A 21,189-nucleotide genomic window follows, 5' to 3' on the forward strand; every position below is an offset into this window, starting at 1 on the left:
CCCTTTATTTTTCACATATAAGATGTATGCCTAAAATTGCATATTCATTAAAAGTAAACATGTAAGAATAGCTAAGACGCTCTATTTTGAATGTCTTCCAATCGCAATACTCAGAACACTAGGTCAGTAGACCAACTGGGACATTTTTGCGCATGCCATCAAGTTTGCAAATGTTTTTATACACGTAAACCTTCAGTAAATCAGGGCCTATGTTTGATTAGACTGACTTTAATTAGGGTGAAGTCATTGCGACTGTCAGGATTAAAGTCGATTTTGCTCATATCATGGGTGGGACATACACCGAAAAAAAAAAAAAAAAAAAAAGGCCTTTTTTTTATTTGGCCTTTCAATTTAATACATTCATGTAGCACAATTAATTATAAAAAAAAAAAAAATATGATTTTTTTCTTCTTTTTTTACACAATTAGCCATGTGCCTTGAGCTGTATGTAAATTAGCTAAAATAATAATAATAATAATAATAAATAAAAAAAAAAGCTAAAAAGGCCCCAAAATCGATTCACATGGACTGTAGCCCAGTGATAGGCTTTTGTTCAATTATATGAAAAATAAACATTATATTGACTTCCAATGACACTGTAATGCCTATTCAATGCTTCAATCATCTGCCACAATAATGTAATGCTTTGATTTATCTTGATTAAGGGTTTTTTCTCAGCAATTCTGATATTTTATTTACTTCAATTTGTGATTAATTTGATTAATTGATCAGCATATTATGTAATAAATGTATGTACATTTTTTTAAACCAATAGCTCTAATTTGTATGCAAGTCATTATGAGCTAGCATGTCACTGGAGCGTTTTTGGCTTAGTTAGAGCACTATGGACATCTCATGCTCTCTTGTAAACAACATCATCTTTAGTGCCACTCAATCTTTTAAGATTAACATTATCGCTATTCTGAGTGTGCTGTAATACCATACCTCCACTAAGTGGTTGTCTGGGCCATAAAGTTCTTTGTCCAGTTCAATGACCAGGCTTTTAAAGAAGGATGAAAACTTTCTCTTCTGTTTCCCAGGCTAAAGATGGAAAAATAGGGAGAAGTAGAGAGAAAAAAAGAAAAGGCGAGCACACATGAGAATCATTTTAATGCTTCCATGCCGTTGATTGATACTGCATTGTTTGGAGCTGACCGCACTGGGAGAGTTTTTTTAGAAGCAGCACATACACACAGACAGGCTCTCATGTACAAAGAGCCATTGCGCCAATACATGCTTGCGCAACATGTTCACTCTCCTTCGCTTTCAGTACCGCACAACTTAAAACCACTGAGGCATAAAAAAAGAAGAAACAGAAAGAAGCGTTTCCTCTTTTTCATGGGGGAGCAACACAGCCAGGGGCTTTCAGCTAGCCAATGCATGCCCATTTTGTGGACTCATTACACAAAACAGGCCAAAGTTTGAATTCATTTTCCTCAAAGAACCAAAGCGAGAGGACATGGAAAAGTTTAAAGCACATCTGGTTTGTAGGAGTGAGCTGAGGACATGAGCCAGTTCAAATCTAGCCAGAAGGCCAGAGAGACTCAAGAATGCCAAATAAAAGAAGTACAGAGTGCCAAACATGAAGTACAGAGTGAAGTCAGCCTTATCTAGAGCTGTTGCTTGTCATGAAACACTGTAAATGGACCCCTCACCTTGCATTTGAGTGCATATACAACATTGTGACCAGCAAACGCAGAGCAGATTTCTTAAACTTTCTTGCCTCAAGGGTCAAAGATATTTTGTGATATTTACTTGAAATTCACACTTACAAAACCATAGAGCATTCCATAGAGTAACTAAATATATCTGCTTTATCTATCAGTTAATTTAATTTCTCTTATGACTAAAATAGCACAGTATCAACAGATTCTGATCAATGTTTTTCTTAAAAAAAAAAAAAGTTCTAATACATACTGAACAAATTTTTGCAGAATGAATAAGATCAAACTAACTAGTGTCAAGCAGCTGACCATTATCCAACATCATAATGTTGTTTATACTCCCATCCCAGCAGCTGCTTTGCACACAACAGTACACACTGAATACAATGTTTGTTTGTAAGCAACTCACTATTCCTACAAAACTCACTCTGATTATCTTTAGTGACCTTGACAGCATTTCATTATATCCAATTACTAATGCTTCTTTTTCAAAGCAATTTGGTCTTAACCTACACTGACCTAAAACAACATTAAATACTGTTATTTACAAGAAGTTAAAAAGGCTGTATTACCTACAAATGTAGCTAAATTACTCTTTGGCTGTTGGTTAACTTTATCCAATTACCTGCACGGTCCAGGTGATGTCATCCGAAAAGGAAAGTCATTTCAGAGGTGGAGCTAGTTACAACATTTCAAATTATGAAGACAAACATTTTTTCTTTGCGATAATGTGCTTATATTCGCACGATAACACTAATAATGTGTTTCAAGAAAGTACATTTTCTTGTCAAATTTAGAAGTTACAGTTAAAGGGACAGTTCACCCAAAAATGAAAATTCTCTCATTATTTACTCACCCTCATGATATCTCAGGTGTGTATGACTTTCTTTTTTCACAAGAAAATTGAAGAAAAATAGAAAACTGTCTTAGCTCTGTAGGTCCTTAAAATGCAAGTGAATAGAGATTTCTCTTTTGAAGCTCCAAAAAAAAAAAAAAAAAAAAAAAAAAAAAAAACAGTCGGCATAAACATCATCCATACAACTTCAGTGGTTAAATCGATGTGTTCTAAAGATCCGATTGCTTTTGGTCCGAAAAAGTAGTTTTTAACTATAATCCAACATGAGGCTAAGCTTCACGAGAGGGTGGAGCCCAAGCGGTCTCTCGTGTGACGTATTCACGTTGCCATGGATACAGATGTAATCTCACGTTCTCCACTCGGTTGAGACATCCAGGATAAGCACACAAATGCACCATTGAGAGTAAAGAAACTGATCAATACAGATCTAAACCAAAACCAACCAAGCTACTGTATAGAGTTCCTCCTTCTCACTTGTAAACAGCGCTGTTATTCCATTTGTGTCACACGTTCCTCAGTTCTCACGTGTTTCAAATGCCAATGCGATTACGTCAAACGCACATACTGCTGCAGAACGGAAGTATGATTTAGAGTTAAAAAAGTACTTAAATATTTATCTTTTTCACTCCAAAAACAATCGTGTCGCTTTAGAAGACATTAATTTAACAGCTGGTGTCATATGGATCACGTTTATGCTGACTGTCTGTTATTTTTGGAGCTTATCTCCATTCACTTGCATGTTAAGGACCTACTGAGTTGAGATAGTTTTCTATTTTTCTTCAAATGTGTTCTGCCGATGAAAGAAAGTCACACACACCTGGGATATCATGAGGGTGAGTAAATGAGAGAATTTTAATTTTTGGGTGAACTATCCCTTTAATCAAACTAATAAATAATTGCACATTTTATTAAAGCACATTCTGACCCAACATTAATGGGTATGCAACCCATTCTTTAACAAACACTGATATAGAGATGCATTACGTACATCCTCCAGGAGTTTGCCCTCCACTCGGAGTTCCCAGGATGCCACTTTGTCAGCCTCCTCCCCCTCTGGTTTGGGAGGTGTGTAGGTGTTGGAAATGTAGATTCTCAACTTGCGTTTTTGCTAGACGAGTACAACACAAAACGCATATAGATTATACAATTACCATGTCATTACAGATGCCGTGGAAAGTAAACCGAGCCAGACTCCCTCCATGTTGTTCAAATGAGAAGAGCTCTGGCTGATTTAATTATGCTGTCAACTCCCAATAGGAGTGTAGTATTCAAAGCTCTTTAACACATTTGAGCGTCTTTACCAAAGTACTAAATAGTTATCAATCGTATCTATTGAATATATTAATGTCATGACACTTGATTTCACCTGTAGCATTTAAAATCTGTCCAACTGTGTTTAGTATTAATAAAAATTTGTTTTTTCAAAAATTCAATTGTTTTATAAACTGAAACCTAACAAACTTCTTTTTGTGAAATGTTTTGCTTTAAAAAGGTTGCTTGTGCTCTCCTTCTAGAAATTAAATGCCATTGGTTTGATATGATATTCATACATTTTTATGTGTCCATGAAGTGTCCAAATATTTTTGGGGGCACTGTATATCCCATACATCATGTTGGTTACTGGCCATAACACGAAAATAATTAAACCGGGTTCCCATTCTTTTCAAGGCACAATTTTCCAGAACATTTCCAGGCCATTTTGTGCCACACGGTTGTAATATTTAAGCAAAAACACAAAAAAGGCCATTACAATTGTGGTTATTAGAGGGTTATTTTATTTATTATATTCAAAAAGTGCTGCACAACAAAACATCCCAGATGTGAGATATTGCTTTAATACATTATTATTATTATTATTATTATATTGTTTAAATATTTAATCTTTTTTCCCCATTTCACGCGCCCATTTAAATGAAACTTTTATTTTGGCGTTTTTGATGGTAATCTCTCACCTCCGGATAAACAGTTTGCTACATGGCCCAGTGTGATACTTAAACCTGTAAAAGATATGATTTCATTAAAATATACTGTATATATAGTATATACGTGCTGCATGCTTCAGAGCGCTCTGCTCATGTTCATCTACTCCATACATACACACCCAGAGCACACATGATGCTCATGAGGAGTTTTCAGTGTACATGTGGCCATCTTCACACATTTATTTTGAAGCATGCAGCACATGCAGATTATATTTAATTAAATCAAAGCCTTTTCCAGTTTAATAATCATACTTGGACATATTGAGATTTTAATTTGATTAATTGTGCATTAAAACACTCATTATCATCCCAAATATGTCAAATCCATGACATTCAGGGTTTTATAGCGAATGCAATTTTTATTACTGGATTCAGTGATTCCATCAGTGTTTTCCGCATCACAGAAATTATAGGGCCTATATGGTAGGGTAACGTAAGGGTATAAGGGGTAGGGTAATACGGTAATATAGTAAGGTATAAGCAGACTCTGATTGTTGAATTATTGAAAATTAACTGAAATACCGGGCCGTAAAGGCCGCATTATTGCCACGTTACCATTCATTGTCCAACCATTGTCGTTGTCTAAAGTTAACAACTCACATTTTTTTTTGTAGTTTACACTATAGCAGTGTTGAAACGGAAAACAAAAACTGCACTATATCAATTCTTGTTCATGTAAGAAAAACCTTGTCAGTGACAAAATTATCCTAAAAACTGCCAGGAAAAGAAAGAATTTTCCAGGACATTTACGTATTTTTCTCATTTTCAATGACTTTCTATGACCGGAAAACTGCATTGCAAATTTCCAGGTTTTCCAGGACGTGTGGGAACCCTTTTAATCGATTATCAGTGTCGGACAAAATTTCCATTACCACCATATATACCCTTAATGAACAGGAATGGAATTTACTTTTTCTGAAATACTTCTTTGTTCCCTTGCATTAGTTTTGCATTCCCTCACCAAAGATTTATCCATCCCTTACAGAAATTCATATGGTTTAACTAACGGTAACCATAGTTAAACTATAGTATTTGTAGTAAAAAAACCATAGCAGCTTTTACCATGCAAAATGTAGCTATCATAGCAAAATTTACCATGGTTTTACTACAGTAACCATGATATTTTTAGTAAAACCCATAGTAATAATCCAAGAAAACCAAAACTATGGTTAAAAAAAAAAAAAAAAAGTTTATTCTGGCAAAAAACTTTTCCTATAGCAACTAGTGTTGTCATGATACCAAAATTTCAGTAGTTGGTACTGATACCAGTGAAATTTCACAATTCTCGATACCAATTTCGATACCACAGCAAAAATATGCTAATATGATAATGTGCTATTAAACACACCAGTTTAGTTCTGTTAAATAAATTAATATAGTTTCATAATTATTATTTTCCAGAACTCCATGTTTTAAAGTTTCATTTAATTTCATCATCAAAATGGTTTCTAATCAATTCATTATAAAAACTTAAGTGAAAATATAACTTTTCAACATGTCATTGTATTTTTTTGCCAAACTTTTATTCAACAGCAGTCTTGCTTATGATATATTGCTTAATTATTATAATTTTTGTTATTAATTATTATTATTATTACAGTGAATATTAAAGTACATTTTACTATACAGTTGTAATACATTTCTTTCACAATTTCTTCAACAGACCTTTTTCACACTCCATATTTTGGAACGCGAAAATAAGTGTTTGCAGTGTAAACTTCAATAGCAGTGAATGGGACTTAATGGGAGATCACAGCAAATACTATTTTCATTTATCCATTTGCTCCAAGACCAAAAGAAAACCCCCACTATTACGTTTGAATGACTTTCCAGAAGAGGAAAAAAAATTGAAAGCGGTGGATTAAGCAAGTCGGATGGGAGAAGATGCCAAATTTACTGTCACTCTCTCAGCAGCTGTAATAGAAACCCCTCGCAGCTGTGGTAATTCATTTTTTAAAGAGGCCCTATTATGCTTTTTGGGATTTTACCTTTCCTTTAGTGTGTAATATAGCTGTTTGTGCATGTAAAAGGTCTGCAAAGTTACAAAGCACAAAGTCCAAGCAAAAGGGATTTAGGGTGTGTTCACACTTGGCAGGTTTGGTTCGATTAAAAAGAACTCTGGTGCGATTGCTCTGTTAGTGCAGTTCATTTGAACAAGTGTGAACGCTGTCACCCGAACCTTGGTGCGCACCGCCTGAATAGTGGGTCTCAGTCCGCTTCCAAACGAACTCTGGTGCGGTTTGATTAATATATGAACGAAACATGGACCAAAGACATCTAAATGGACCATGAACAGGAAGTAATTTGCCCAATACTGACCTCAAGCATACCTGGTTCTTCTCATCATAGGAGCTATGTTGCCCATTACAGTTCGGTACAGGTGTCGGAACCACAGTCTCCTTGCAGCATATCTTCATTTGTGTGTGCAACGGAGGAATTACTGGCGCTGTTTTGACTCCTTTACACATTTTATTAGCTCTTCGTTTGTTCTCAGCTGGTAAAAATACCACCATATATACCTATATAAATATAACAAGCGCATTTCGCCCAGCAGCCAGCATTGTTTTGGATGATCGGCACATTCCTTAAAAAAAATAAAAATACGTCATAAAAGCTGTCCAATCACGTTGTGATTTTTCCTGATGTCTTGTGTTTTGTATCATTAGGTTTGGTGTTAAAAATGCCAGTGTAAATGCTAAGCGAACCAGGACTAAATGTATCATTTTATTTTTTGGTCCAAACCAAGAGGACCAAGTGAACCGAACTACAAATGTGAACACACCCTTATACACCCTTATTCTCTCCCACAGACAACACTGCTCAACAACTACAAGAAACAGCTGAAGCTTTGTTAGGTTCACAATAATCAACAGTGTACTTGTAAGAAAGCTACAAAAGTAAAACGTACCACTGTGAAACGTCCTACTCAAGCCGTGCTTGCGAAGGTGATTCAGGTCGATCAGCTTGTTCTTCCAAACTTTTATCATCGGACTTGGGCTAGGGCTAGTATGGCAAAAACCGACACCACTTACAATAGTGTTTACAGCTGTTAAGGAAGCTTGAAACTCAGTTATGGTAAGGGACGTTAAATTTCCGACATGCGGCTGACCAATTAGAGCAGACTGGGCTTTTCAGAGAGGTGGGCTTTAAAGAGACAGGACCTAAATCAGAGTGTTTGAGCAGACTATGAAAACAGTCTCTATAAACCTATTCTAGTAGACCCCCAAAATAAAATCATGAATCTGTAAATTAGCATAACATGGGCTCTTAAAAACTAATTCCAGGGTAATATAACAATAAGCATAATGTTCTAAATTGACACTTTAAAAAAAACGTATAATATAACAAAATGGCAAGATTTACACTAAGGCGGAAATGCGTCATCAGTCTGTGAAAAAGGTCTATTTCAGGCATCTAGCTTTTATTTTAAATCATGCTTTTATTATGACATGTGTTTTTTGCCGGATGCTTCATAACTGGATAAACAGTTTGAAACACAGCCCAGTGTGATCACTGAAGACTTTTAAGTCAAATCTGAAATCTCATCTTTTTACACTGGCCTTTGAGTCTGACAAATGAAATGAAGAACACAGTTTTGGAGTGTTTGTATTTTAGACTACTGATGTTTGTGTATGTGGTCATTTTGAAATGTTATGTTTTAAATGTTATTACTGTGAAACACTTTGGTCAAAAGGTTTTGCCTTAAAGGTTGTTTTAAATGCTATATAAAGCTGAGCTGAGATTAAAGCGCAAATGCTATGATTTTAATTATATAAATATATATTTTACATGTGCTGTGTGGTTCACAGTAGATTAGTGCTCTGCTCTGTCATCTGATACATTCTGAATGATTCTCAATGTCTGGGGAGTTTCTAGTGGATGAGCGGTCTGATTTATTTAAAGTATTCAGCTCTTCCACAGTAAGATTGCAGTCTTTAGTGGATTAAGAAATACATGTCACGAATTCAGTGTAAAAGAGCATGCGTTGAAAATAAGCCTGGGAGCATTTTAAAGCAGTCGTGTGTAATTCATATTGTGCGCTGGTACCGGATAGAGTCACTTCTCGGTACTACCGGTACTGCAGAAACACTGGTATCGTTACATCTTTTTTATTTTAGTATTGACTTGGTACCAAAGTACCGGTACTTTTGACAACACTAATAGCAACACCATGGTTAATTTTTCGTAAGTACCATAGTTTTTAAAACCATGTTTTTCCACCAACAAACAATTCACTGTAGTAACCATTTTTGGTAAGAACCATGGTTTTTAAAACCATTGTTCATGTACAACAAATTAACCATGGTGTTACTATAGTAAAACTAACCATGTTTTTTGGCAGCATTTTAATTTCTGATTTTTTAACATTAATTTGTAATACATTTTTGTAAGGGATGGATAAAACATTTGAGGGGGAACTCAAAATAATTGCAAGGGAACGCAAAACTATTTTAGAAAATAGGAGCTCAGTAATAGATTGCTGCATCCTTACAAATTATCTTTGGTGTTATGCAGAACAATGTTTGAAAATGAAACACAAACTCAAAACTATACACCAGTAGTTGCTTATCCAATTGTATGAGGAGCCGTACCGTGATAGGCTTTTTGATGGCCTCCTGTATCTCCATGCGTTTGCGAGCGATGGTCTGATCCAGCTTTCTCTCAAAGGCCAGAAGGTCCATGTAAGCCTGAGACTCTGGGACCAGATCCCTGATCTGAAGAACATCAAGATCATTAGAAACTCTGATCTTCATCATCACACATGTATACTATTACGGTTAAACTCACCCTCTGTGGGAGCACTTTGTCAGCCATCTTACGCCTTTTGACCCTGAAAGTGTAGAGCAGACGTTTACGAACACCACTCTGTGAGCACATATGTAAGAATATTATTTAAAATCACAGAGTCCAGAGTTTTATATGCCACAATATTATTCTCAAACATAACTTTTCTCATAAGATTTACAATGAAACAAATCACAAATCATCTGTTTTTAAACATTTGAAAAGATGGGTTGAATTTTATCTTTCTTCACGGACAGTTTGCAGACTACCGAATTATTTAAAATCCCAAAACTCACAAACAAAATATTTGAAAATAAAAAGCGAAATTCCTTAAAGCCCATTTAACTATAAAGACCTGATTCTTACAATTTATAACATTGTCCTTCTTTATTACTTTCCTTTTCAAATAAAACAAGTTTATTTTTTATTTTTTTACATATTCTGAAGAAAATGTGGGTGTTGCTTTCCCCTGCAAAATTTGCCATCACAACGCTAGGGTGTTGTGGGTGGTTTTAATGTGTTGCTATATAGTTGCTAGTGTGTTCTGGATCTTTCCTAGGTGGTTGCTTACTATCGAGTCAAAAGAGCCCAAGTCTCTATGGTCCGGTCCCAAATGGCATACTTGATGTTGACTTGCGGTCTTGTGGCTTTCATTTGCGTGTGCCCACGAAGACCATAGGGTGTCATTTTACATTTTAGCGCTCAGAAGCGTGCTCACTCCTTTATGCCCTTCGACGGAACCCACATTGGCACGAGCTCTACAGTGGTCACTGCTTATTCTCTTGACCAATCACAGCGGACTGGAGTTTGCGCTGGAGGGAAAAATCATGGAGGACGAGGCGATAAAAAGCAGATTTAATATTGATTTCAATAATTATTATCTTGTCAACCACAGATCTCTTTCTTTTCTTGTGTATAGTATCACTTTTTAATGTGTGTACATCTGGTTTAAAAACACTGTTTAATTCAGTTTTCCAGGGGCAGAATCACTCATTTTCAGTTTCTATTGAACAGTTTTTCTTGGGGAAGGTTTGCATTTATAAAGTAAGTAACATAAAACGAAACTGTTGCTATCGTTGTTTCAAAGCGTATTTTAAATATTATTATGAGTCTCTAAAATCTTAAGACATGAGTAGTCACGCGACGCCATGCGAGGAGCTGACGTCTAAACGGCGAGCTCTGCGCACTTTACTAGTTTTGAATTATTTGTGTGTCATAATCCAGTGAGATTCGATACATTCAGCTACATACATGTTCTTTGAAGTCAACATGGCAAAGAAGTCAAAATCCTCGGGCTCTGGAGATATAAAAAGACACTTACGTGCTCAAGCTGAAACCTCTGATGGGCATGCAGACCAGGGACTCAATTTGGACGGTGTGGTGGGAGAAATCCAGCGTCAACTGTCCAACATGTTTTGATGCTGACGAAAGTTGTTGCCGACTTAGAGGATCTTGCTGTAATACGTTGATCGATTACAGAGGTGGAAACAAAATTTTCTGAGTTGGTTACAAGAGTTCCCTGAGCATGAGGAAGGCCGAGATATGGTGAAATTTCTAGACGAGCTTTTCCCAAGTCTGCTCGACATAACAGGCCATAAGTTGCAAATCGAGCGAGCTCAGAGTCCTGGCTCGCAGATCCGCTGAGGGAGACAGGCCCCTATCAATTCTGGCCAAATTTCTGAGATCATCCGATAAAGATCTTGTGTTGCGCGAGGAGCAAAGGAAAGCTTTGTTGGAAGAACCACAACATTTTCTTGTTACCAGATTTGCGAATTCAACGAGAGAAACGTGATCGATTCAAGAAACTCTTACATCAATGGAAGATCGCTTTTGCTCTGATGTTCCCGGCCAAGCTGAGAATAGATACGAAGGATGGCCGCAAAGTATTTACATGTCCCAAACAAGCCTTGTCTTTCATAGAAACAACGGGTGAGTAAACCATTTGGTGTTTTTCATGGGAGTGGACTGATTCTCTGTACTTACTCTTGGCTGTCTGAGGAAGCTGAGCAACATTTTTGTTTCTTTTTGTGTTGGTTCCGCCTAGCGGCTGGAGTTTGTTTTGTGGAACAACATTCCTTCAAGAAACTTTTGCATTGATGGAAGATCGCTTTTACACTGATGTTCCTGGCCAGATTGAGAATGGATACTAAGTATGGCCGCAAAATATCTACATGCCTACAAGCGACATCTGTCAATGGACTGAGGAAGTCATGGTGTGTTTCTTATGTGGCCTATGAGTGAAACAGACTCGCTCAATACACTCTTGACCGTCTGAGGATCCGGGACTTTGTTTTTTTTTTTTTTTGTGCTGTTCCGCCTAGCAGCTGGAGTTTGTTTTGTGGAATAACACTGCTTCGGGACAGATGTAGATGAATCTGCACCTTCTTTGTGCTTATGCCTCCTATTGGCTGGAGTTTGTTTTGTGGAGTATTTTTCTAGGACATAGGGAGGATTACGTCATTTGCTGCACTCAGGACCAGCCGGCTCACTGAACATTAATTCGTTAGTCTGTCTGAGGAAACTGTACGGCTTTATATAAAGTTTTTTTTTTTTTTTTTTGTGCTAGTTCCGCTAGAGACTAGAGCTTGTTTTGTGGAGGAACACACCTTCGAGAAAGTTCTGTGAATGAATCTACTCTTGTTTATTCTGCCTACTGGCTGGATTTTGTTTTATAGATTATTTTCTGTCATGTAATTTTGCCTCACAAAATTTGTACAGAAGCACCGGACTTGAGCAATCCGATGAAAAAGTTGTCACGGGGGCTCTCGTAGGCGTACATGGACTCTTTGAGTTTAGAGGGATTGACGCCGGTTGGCGCTGTCGTACGCGGGGTTAATGTGCATGTTTTGTTTTTTCTATTTATTTGGTTCTGAGGGAAGTTTGGGGTTTGATTGTTGCACTAATGGGGAATGTGGTCTCCATAATCTTGTTTTTGACACACAATCTATGTTTTCTAATATGTCAAAATGTCAAATGTTAATGAGTGTACTATCTCTCTCCACATGGAATGTGAATAGGTTGGGGCACCCCATAAAAAGAAGGAAGGTTATTTCTTTTCTTAAACGTAAGAAATATGAAATAGAGTTTCTTCAAGAAACGCATCTTTCCCTGCAGGAAGCTGAAAAATTTGGGAAGATATGGGGTGGACATGTTTTCTTTAGTGCTGCTTCAAGTAAGAGCAAGGGGGTCATTATATTAATAAATATCTACAATTCAAATGTCTCAAACAGAATAAAGGTAAACTAGGAAGAGTCATTATTGTTTTAGCAGAAATTCAGGGGCAAAGTCTGATTTTGGCTAATATTTTCGCACCTAACGCTGATGATCAGGGCTTTTTTATAGATCTTGAAGGGATGTTCCAAGCTACTGGCACCCCTCATGATGTAATATTGGGAGGAGACTTTAATCTTTTGATGGACTCAATCCTTGATCATAGTGAAGCAGAAGTGTGTAAGCCCCCTAGAGCAACATTGATGCTTCACAGGATGTGTAAAAATCTTGGTCTTACAGATATTTGGAGACTTCTGAACCCATCTGGTAGGGACTATAAATTTGTATCCATCAGTCCATAAGATTTATTCTAGAATAGATTTTTTTCTTTACATGTTAACAGGATTAAGTCCTCATTTCATCTGTTGTTCATTGCTCAATTGAAAACATCTTAGTCTCAGATCACACCCTGGTGAGTTTAGATGTGTTGCCACTGTAAGGCTGGCACCAGAATGTCTACGCCCAAAAGGCGCAATTTCCGGTAAGGGGACTATAAATGTGTTTCCATCAGTCCATAAGATTTATTCTAGAATAGATTTTTTTCTTTTTTATATCCAAGTCCTCATTTCATCTGTTGTTCATTGCTCAATTGAAAACATCTTAGTCTCAGATCACACCCTGGTGAGTTTAGATGTGTTGCCACTATAAGGCTGGCACCAGAATGTCTACGCCCAAAAGGCGCTATTTCCGGTAAAAGTCAAAGAAATCGGTGAGAACCAACATCATAAAACTCACACAGAAGAGCATCTCCACCTGAGACAACACACCCTACTGAGCAAGGACCATAAAACACAGATCTCACTCACATCTGCCCCCTCTCTCTCCTCAGGTCACTTTCGGGTCACCAAAAACTAAGTTATGACTTATCCTGTTCTGTAATGTAAAAGGTTTTCTGATCATTCATGTTTGGTATCATTCAAGAGGTCTCAGTGCAACTGTTAAAACGCTCTCATTCCCTTTCAGCAAAGTGAAATCACAAGTAAGATTTAAGAACTTAGTAAAATACTGCATTCTATCAGGACCCAGATGCTGTAAGCAGATTAGGTGCATTCTTTGTAAATATCAAATGACCTACTCATTCACAAGTTTCAAAGGTCTACTTACAACCTCCTAAATTGTAAACCAAATCCTGAGTAACATCAAACACACACATCTGAAATAACAATAGAATGGTTTGGTACTTAAGGAGAGATCACAAAGGAATCGGGGAGTCTGTAGTCAGATATCCCACACAATTGCTGTGTGTAGTTTTCTTTACCAGGAATCTGTACTCAGATATCCCGCGCTTATCGCTGCGTGTCACTTTCTATCGCCAGGTATGTTACTTTGACTCGTCTTTTATTTTTAGAAATGTTTCTTTATTCTGATCATATGTGAAATTGGGTTTGATTGAATTCTTGTAACAATGTTTTATATCCTACATGGCAAATAAATTGTTATTATTTGATTTATTCTGAATTCTTCCGAAATAATTTGTGACTGGTAGATTGTTTTAAGATACTGTTTGTTACCGCATATATGAGACCAGGATAAAACCATTACTGAAGCTTAATGATGGGAGAATCCATGTAAGACTTCAGTCACTGCTTATCGTCCGTCATAGCAAGTTGTGTGTACATGTCTAAGCGTTGGTATCATCTGATTATGAGAGAAGCCAAATCAGATCATATTTATTTTACTCTGCAACCTCTGACTATGAACTGAGCTGGCTATCTTGTGATGTGAGATCCACGTAATTGAAATAAAGCCCGGCGTGAGACTCCAAGCGACATTCAAGTATTGATCGAAAGGACAAATGAAAATTAAGATGATTCAGAGTAATCAATAACTTAAAAAGATCAAATTAAAAGAATGATCAAAAATTAATTAGAGCTGTAATCTAAATTAGAGGTCAATTTAAATTGGAGTCAGATTAATATAAAATTAGAGTCAACTGATAAAGTGCAAATTAATGTGTTTTTGTTTCAGCGCTCTGAAAAGACAGAACAATGCAGAAACCTTCAGGGGCCATTCTATTGGAATCTGACATCGGACAAATAGTTTGGTTTTTACATCACATATACAGAATAATAAATCATATAGTTGGCGCTTTAATGTATCACTTTTGCAAAATCCTGATTTCCAACAAATGTTAAAGGCTGAAATCAATGTTTATATGGAGACCAACTGGTCCTCAGTATCATCTGTGGGCATGGCTTGGGAAGCACTTAAGGCAGTTTAATCATCAAAAAATCCAAAGCACAAGAGCTCGTGGAGCTGGAAGGGAATATTAAAAGTGCCGAGGCAGAGCTGAAGCACCGAATGTCGTCTGACAGCCTCAGAGAATTGACCCGATTGAAATACAGATATAATACAATTTTGTCGCAGAAGGTGGAGTTTTGGCTATTCAGGACAAGACAGTCATATTGAGTCTGGGGACAAAGCAGGGAAGCTTATGGCTAGATATATAAAGCAGAAAGAGTTTTTTTTCTACCATTCCCTGAGTGAAATCTGCTGGTGGTGAAATATTTACCTCGGCCATTGATTTTAATAATGCTTTTAAAGAATTCTACCTTGATCTCTATAGCTCCACATCTTCATCTACTGATGGAGATTTTAGAAACTTTGTGGAACCATTAGAACTCCCTAAACTGACGACAGAGCAAAAAAAATTATCTTGATTCTGTGACAAACTTGGAGGAGCTTGGCGAGGTAATTAAGGCCTTGCCTACAGGCAAATGATCAGACTCCGGTTGTCGCCATTTCACTTGACGCCGAAAAGGCATTTGATATACAACAAAGTGGTCTTGGGCAGGGGCAGTGGAGAGGGATTTTTGATTTTTAGTTTGATGTGTATGTGCACTCTTGTTTTTTGAAAGTATATTTTTTTGGTTTGTTTTTAATTTTTTTGTTATAAATGTAAGTGACCACTGTAATGCATGTTTGTGTCGGGTGTGGGGGTAATTTATATAACTGATTCCATATTTTATGTTGTGTTTGTTGGTTTTTGTGGATGGAATCAATAACATTTTTAATAACAAGACATGAGAGTACATGTTTATTTAAATAGCAAAGTTTGCTCTACCAGCGATATACACTCAGTGACAACTTTATTAGGAACACCTGTACACCTACTTATTAATGCGATTAGATAATCAGCCAATCATGTGGCAGCAGTGCAGTGCATAAAATCATGCAGATCCGGGACAGGGGCTTTAGTTAAAGGGTTAGTTCACCCAAAAATGAAAATTCTCTCATGATTTACTTACCTTTAAGCCATCCCAGATGTGTATGATTTTCCTTCTTCAGCAGAACCGAAGTGAAGATTTTTATAAGCAGATTTCAGCTCAGTTTGTCCATACAATGCATGTAAATAGGTGCCATCAGCCTGCTGGCTGTTTGATGGTCCAAAAGGCGTATTTAGGCAGCATAAAAGTAATCCACACGACTCCAGTCGATCAGCTAATGTCTTCTGAAGCAAACCGACAGGTTGGTGTAAGAAACAAATCGATAATTAAAACACTTAACTTTAAATCATTGCTTCCGCACAGCTCTGTATTGCTGTTTGAAATGAACTAACTCTTGCGTGACATTCGTTCCTCTGTTGTATACAAAGCATGCACTTCTGACTTCTCACGTGAATGCACCATAGCGCTTACATCACTGCAAGCAATGATGCATTGACAGCTGGCAGGAAGCAATTTTTTTTAGTTAATAAAGTTTTACTTATCCATTTATTTTTTACACAAACCTATCGATTTGCTTCAGAAGACATTAATTGATCAACTGGAGTCATGTGTATTACTTTTATGATGCCTAAATATGCCTTCTGGACCATCAAACAGCCAGCAGCCTGATGGCACCCATTTAAAGTACATGCAAGTACAATCTGCTTATAAAAATCTTCACTTCGGCTCTGCTGAAGAAGGAAAATCATAAAGATCTGGAATGGCTTAAAGGTAAGTAAATCATGAGAGGATTTTCATTTGCATCAATGCAGATTGATGGATCGTTACACCCCAACAAACAACAGGCAATCTGCCCTTTGGTTCAGTTAATGTCATTAGACAAGTTTAAAACTATGCTTTCTTTGGCAATAAAAAAAACCCAAAAAACCAAAAACAAACAATGAATCTCTAGGTTTTAGAGACAAAGAAGCCTTTGGTCTCCTGAGACAAGCCTCAATCCATTAGCAAATCACACTTTGGGTCCAGTAATGGACAGTTACTATTATGAATCCTATGAAAGCAGAATCATATGCTCTTTACAGTTTTAAAACCAACATAGAAGACCAGCAGACGAACATGGAAACCGGTTTTGTGTGAATACTACCGTCACAAATACTTTAGCTGTAGCAATGGCAAATGTGGCCATAAATGAACATATAATGCTACTTAATTTACTAACCCCCTTCTGGGACCCATAAGGCCCCCTGACTGCTGCTGTTGAAGGAGTCTTTTGCGAGTGGGGTCCATTGGAGCTTGAGACATCACGGGTCGCATGGGCATGGCTCCACTATAAGATGGACCAGGCAGGGTGGAACCCATTGACCCCATGCCCCCCATTGGCACTCCTCGGTTAGGTGGCATGCTTGGGCGCTGTGTGTAAAAATAAATGTAGATTTATGGGATTAAAGCGTTTGACATTCTCCCTACATTCACATAGCTTTAAATTTAACAGATAGCTACACAGTTTTCATATTCTTTTATGAACTAGATAAGCTTGCCTCAATGTTAAAGGTATGGCCAATTTAAAATCATAGTTACAGTAAGGTACTTACAATGGAAGTGAAATGGGCTAGTCCATTAACATTAAATACAAAATGTTTAGTATTGTCACAAGACAAACATACAATAAATGTTAACATAATTTTAATGTGAAAAAATTGATAACTAACCATATCAGTGTAAATTTATATCCAATAACAACCCTGTAAGCTCAGTATTGAATCTAATTTTACACAGGCAAGATTAGTAAGTGATTTTATCACACTAAAATCCTGTTAACATGTATAGCGTTTACGTCTTGTGGCTAAACTTTTGAAACTGTATTTTAATGTTTATGGATTGGCCCCATTCACTTTCATTTAAAGTGCCTTCATGTAACAACAATTATTTTCTTTTTTCTTAAAGCTACACTATGTAACTTTTGGTTAAAAAATAAAACTGCATGCGTCTTGCAGAAGAACATTGTTTAGGTAATGACGAAAGTCATGCTTCGGCTCTGCGCGGATGAATGTGGTTCGAGGCACTGGTGTGCACAAGGATACAGGACATCTTATCAGAGCGAATGGACATAAATAATGAAAGAAAGGAAAAGACAGATATCCGAAAACATGTCATCTGAGCAGATAAGTGCCATATCTTATGCTGTTGTTTTACTTATTGGAAACATTGTTGTTTTGAAATAAATGACATTACAAAAGTTACACAACGTTCGTTAACATTAGACATAATGATTGATAGTCTGATAAGGTCAAACGTAAAGTTTTTGCATGATATTCTGGCCAAATAGACCCCGATAGTAACTAAATTATAGACTGTCATTGTTACCAACCAGTGGTCAACATCATTTCAAGACTCACATGTCCTTGACAAGCCTAGGACTAAAGGAATTATTTATATAAATTATTGCCGTTATAAAGAAAAATACACACGTGTGCTAGCAAGTGAAAATTTCTGCACCAATTACAGTATAATTCTTGTATTTCACTACACACACATGGGTGTGAAAGCCATCTCTGGGTCACTTTTAAACCCTTTCAGATCTCAGAGTTGTCGCCACCTCTGAAAAGCCAAGCTAATGTTGATTCGAGTTTTATTACGGACTCTGTCGCTTTCCCATTTTGCTTGTAGACTCTGCTCTGTTTGGGGTTTCTTTGTTTTTACAACCAGTGATTCCCCGGAGGTTTGCAGATTTGAATGATCCATGGTAAATTTTTTCTGTTGGTTGTGACAACAAACTTTCAGTTTCAGCTACTCCCACACATGCGCAACAGTAGCCGGAGGTTATTTTCCCTGTATACGGATATGACGTGACATGCACGGGTGAATGATGTATGTATGCAATTTCCCGCGAAATCCATCCCGACAGCTCTAAAATATAAATCATTATTATAGGTTTATCAAAGTATATTTGGGTAAAGACATGGTTTGGAAAATGGATTTTTGTTGCACTCTCTCATTAATAACATTTTGTTGTTTTCTAACAAACCAAAAAAAAAAAAAAAAAAAAAAAAAAAAATTTACATAGTGTAGCTTTAAAAGAGGTTTTATAGCTTTAATCAACATTATGCCACAAATGCTATCGATTAGGCGTAACTTGTATTGAAGCCGGAATATTCCTTTAGTTTACAAGGAAGCAAGGAAATCTGAAATTTGGTATCAAAAAAAGTTCACATGGTTAATGTCACCATGTAAATTAGCTTATTTGACTAGTGACCTAGCAATAGGGTATATAGTAAACACTTCTTATTTTACGAAATGTTTCTGTTTAAAAAAAAAAAATCTCAAAATCATTTCTGTTTAAAGTTTAAATTAGATTTTGAATCCCATGGTTTAGAAATACCATATTCATATACCGTGGTCAATTCAAGATGCTTCAAAGAATACCATGGTTTTACCATGGCATATGAAAAAATTAAATAAAAATAAAAAATAAAAAAACTTTTTTATGTATGTTCGTCCAAATGTCTTTGCAGGCAACTTTTGGTTGAAAGTAAAGCACGCGCGTTTTCTTCGTGAAGAAACTGAAACGCGGAAGCAGACGTTTGTTCTTTGAGGGCCTCACTATCGAGTATTAAAGTGTTTAAAGCATTTTAGAGCCCCCTCTTCATATTTTTGTCAAAAGATGCATGGTCGTATCTTATTTTCTACAATATTTAATGCGATAAATAGTTTCAGCTGTTTTGAAATCTCTATTGTGAGTGTCACTTCCTTGATGAAGGCAGCAGGGTGGACAGCTATGGCGCGATGCCAGTCGCTTAAAAGAACAAATAAAGAGTTGTTTTATCACTTACTTGGTGGTACTGGTTCGGTGTGCTGGTCAGCCCTCTGTAGGGTGAATTCTGCGGCATTGCTGGCATTCTCATGGCGCTGCTGTGACTTGGGTTCATAGGGTTCATATTGGGGTTTATTGGGGTGGTGGAGTTGACGGGGAAACCCACTCTAGAAGCCATTATTTGACTTGATTGTTTTTCCCGCTGATACTTGTTTTAAAGAAAAAGAAAAAAGACTGTTACTGAGGCAACTGAAGAAACTCCATAAAAGTCGGTGTCGATTCGCTGCTCGCTCTCTCTCTAGCTCTCGCGCTGTCGGTTGAGTGTGTCAGCTCTTCCCATAAAAGCTTGTCAAACCCCCAATTTATTTTAATGGTCGCCTCTCAATAACATTTTAAGAGCCTAACCAATGTCTTCAGTTATCAGTGGTGTGTGTGGCTTCTTAAATCTCCTCCCTCTGGGTTGCCAAATAATATTCCCTCTAATCCCCTGTATAAGGGATTGATTTTATCGACAATTATGACTGTAGTATGGGTATTATTATGGGGGCCCATTAGTGCCACTCAATAACCATTTGGGAAAGCGATAGCCTAAATCAACAGAGAAATCAAGAAATCAATTAAACAATCAATATCTAAAAATTTGGGTAAATAGACAGAATCAGTCATTTGATAACAATTAACCAATAAATTAATATAAAAATCGGTAATAATTGAAAAAAATTAAATTAGCAATTGATCATATTGAATTTAATTTATAATTATTATGGACATTGAGTACAACAGCACGATTGTCCATGTATTATTGCTTTTACACAACAATTCTAACAGAAGTTAAAGGTGACAAAGAAAAAGGAAATGTATTTCTTGTTTTTCTCTCTATTTCTCTCTCTCTCTCTCTTTTTTTTTTTTAATAATAATGTTCAGTCACATGAGATGAAGACTCTAATCATATCAGTCTTAGAAAAAAAAAAAAAAAGCTGTTCTGTTCTACATATGGTACACATACATGCAACCATGTAGAGATCATATAACCAGCTGAATATTACCAGAGACTATTTATTTAGTAGAGACGGGCCACTTCTATTAAAATGAATGGGAGAAACTGGAACGCCCAACCAAGGAGCTCTGAACGCTCAACGGATGTAGAACAGAAGTCCCGCCTTACAGGTAAAAGAGCCAATCACCTTTTAGGTACAGACATCGCCTGTCGATCAACTCGAGAACGCGCATGGCATTAGTTATTCAAGCCGGGGAAATTGCGTTTTCTAGCGTAATCTGAGGTAAAGAAGCATAATTTATGATTCCAGTGTTGTCAAATTTTATTGCTGATGTGAAATACGTTCTTTGATCGTAATCTTGACCAACCGTTTTTGAGATTTCAGTCTCTCACCATTCACGTAGATAGGAACTTCACTGGCATGACTGGAAATAGTCTCCCGAAAGCGTTACAAAGATGGCCAACAGTGGATTGACTTGCTAGAAAGACTGTGATATTACTTGCCTTATCACTCATAATCAAGGCTGACAGCCAATAGCAGAAATAACTGAGAACTTTTATTCTATAAAAGAATTACTGACTGCATTTTTAATATTGGCCCTGTTCAGACCTGGTATTACTCTCAACTACTATCGTCGTTTGCACTTGATATGACCA

At 36.8% G+C, this 21,189-nt stretch overlaps 1 protein-coding gene across 1 annotated transcript in view; it reads right to left on the reverse strand.

Moving 5' to 3' along the window:
- smarcd2 (SWI/SNF related, matrix associated, actin dependent regulator of chromatin, subfamily d, member 2) overlaps window positions 1-19,917 on the reverse strand; it is a 32,994-nt gene extending 13,077 nt beyond the window's left edge. The window contains exons 1-6 of the mRNA XM_051674501.1: window positions 19,555-19,917; window positions 16,944-17,134; window positions 9,291-9,333; window positions 9,095-9,217; window positions 3,509-3,628; window positions 946-1,041 (exon numbers count right to left, since the gene is read on the reverse strand). Of these exons, the coding sequence (XP_051530461.1) occupies window positions 946-1,041; window positions 3,509-3,628; window positions 9,095-9,217; window positions 9,291-9,333; window positions 16,944-17,134; window positions 19,555-19,713 (732 nt within the window). The 5' untranslated portion in view covers window positions 19,714-19,917. The remainder of the gene's footprint in view (window positions 1-945; window positions 1,042-3,508; window positions 3,629-9,094; window positions 9,218-9,290; window positions 9,334-16,943; window positions 17,135-19,554) is intronic.
- Window positions 19,918-21,189: the final 1,272 nt, after the last annotated feature.

Source organism: Myxocyprinus asiaticus, chromosome 36, assembly GCF_019703515.2.
Source record: "Myxocyprinus asiaticus isolate MX2 ecotype Aquarium Trade chromosome 36, UBuf_Myxa_2, whole genome shotgun sequence".
NCBI lineage: Eukaryota > Metazoa > Chordata > Actinopteri > Cypriniformes > Catostomidae > Myxocyprinus > Myxocyprinus asiaticus.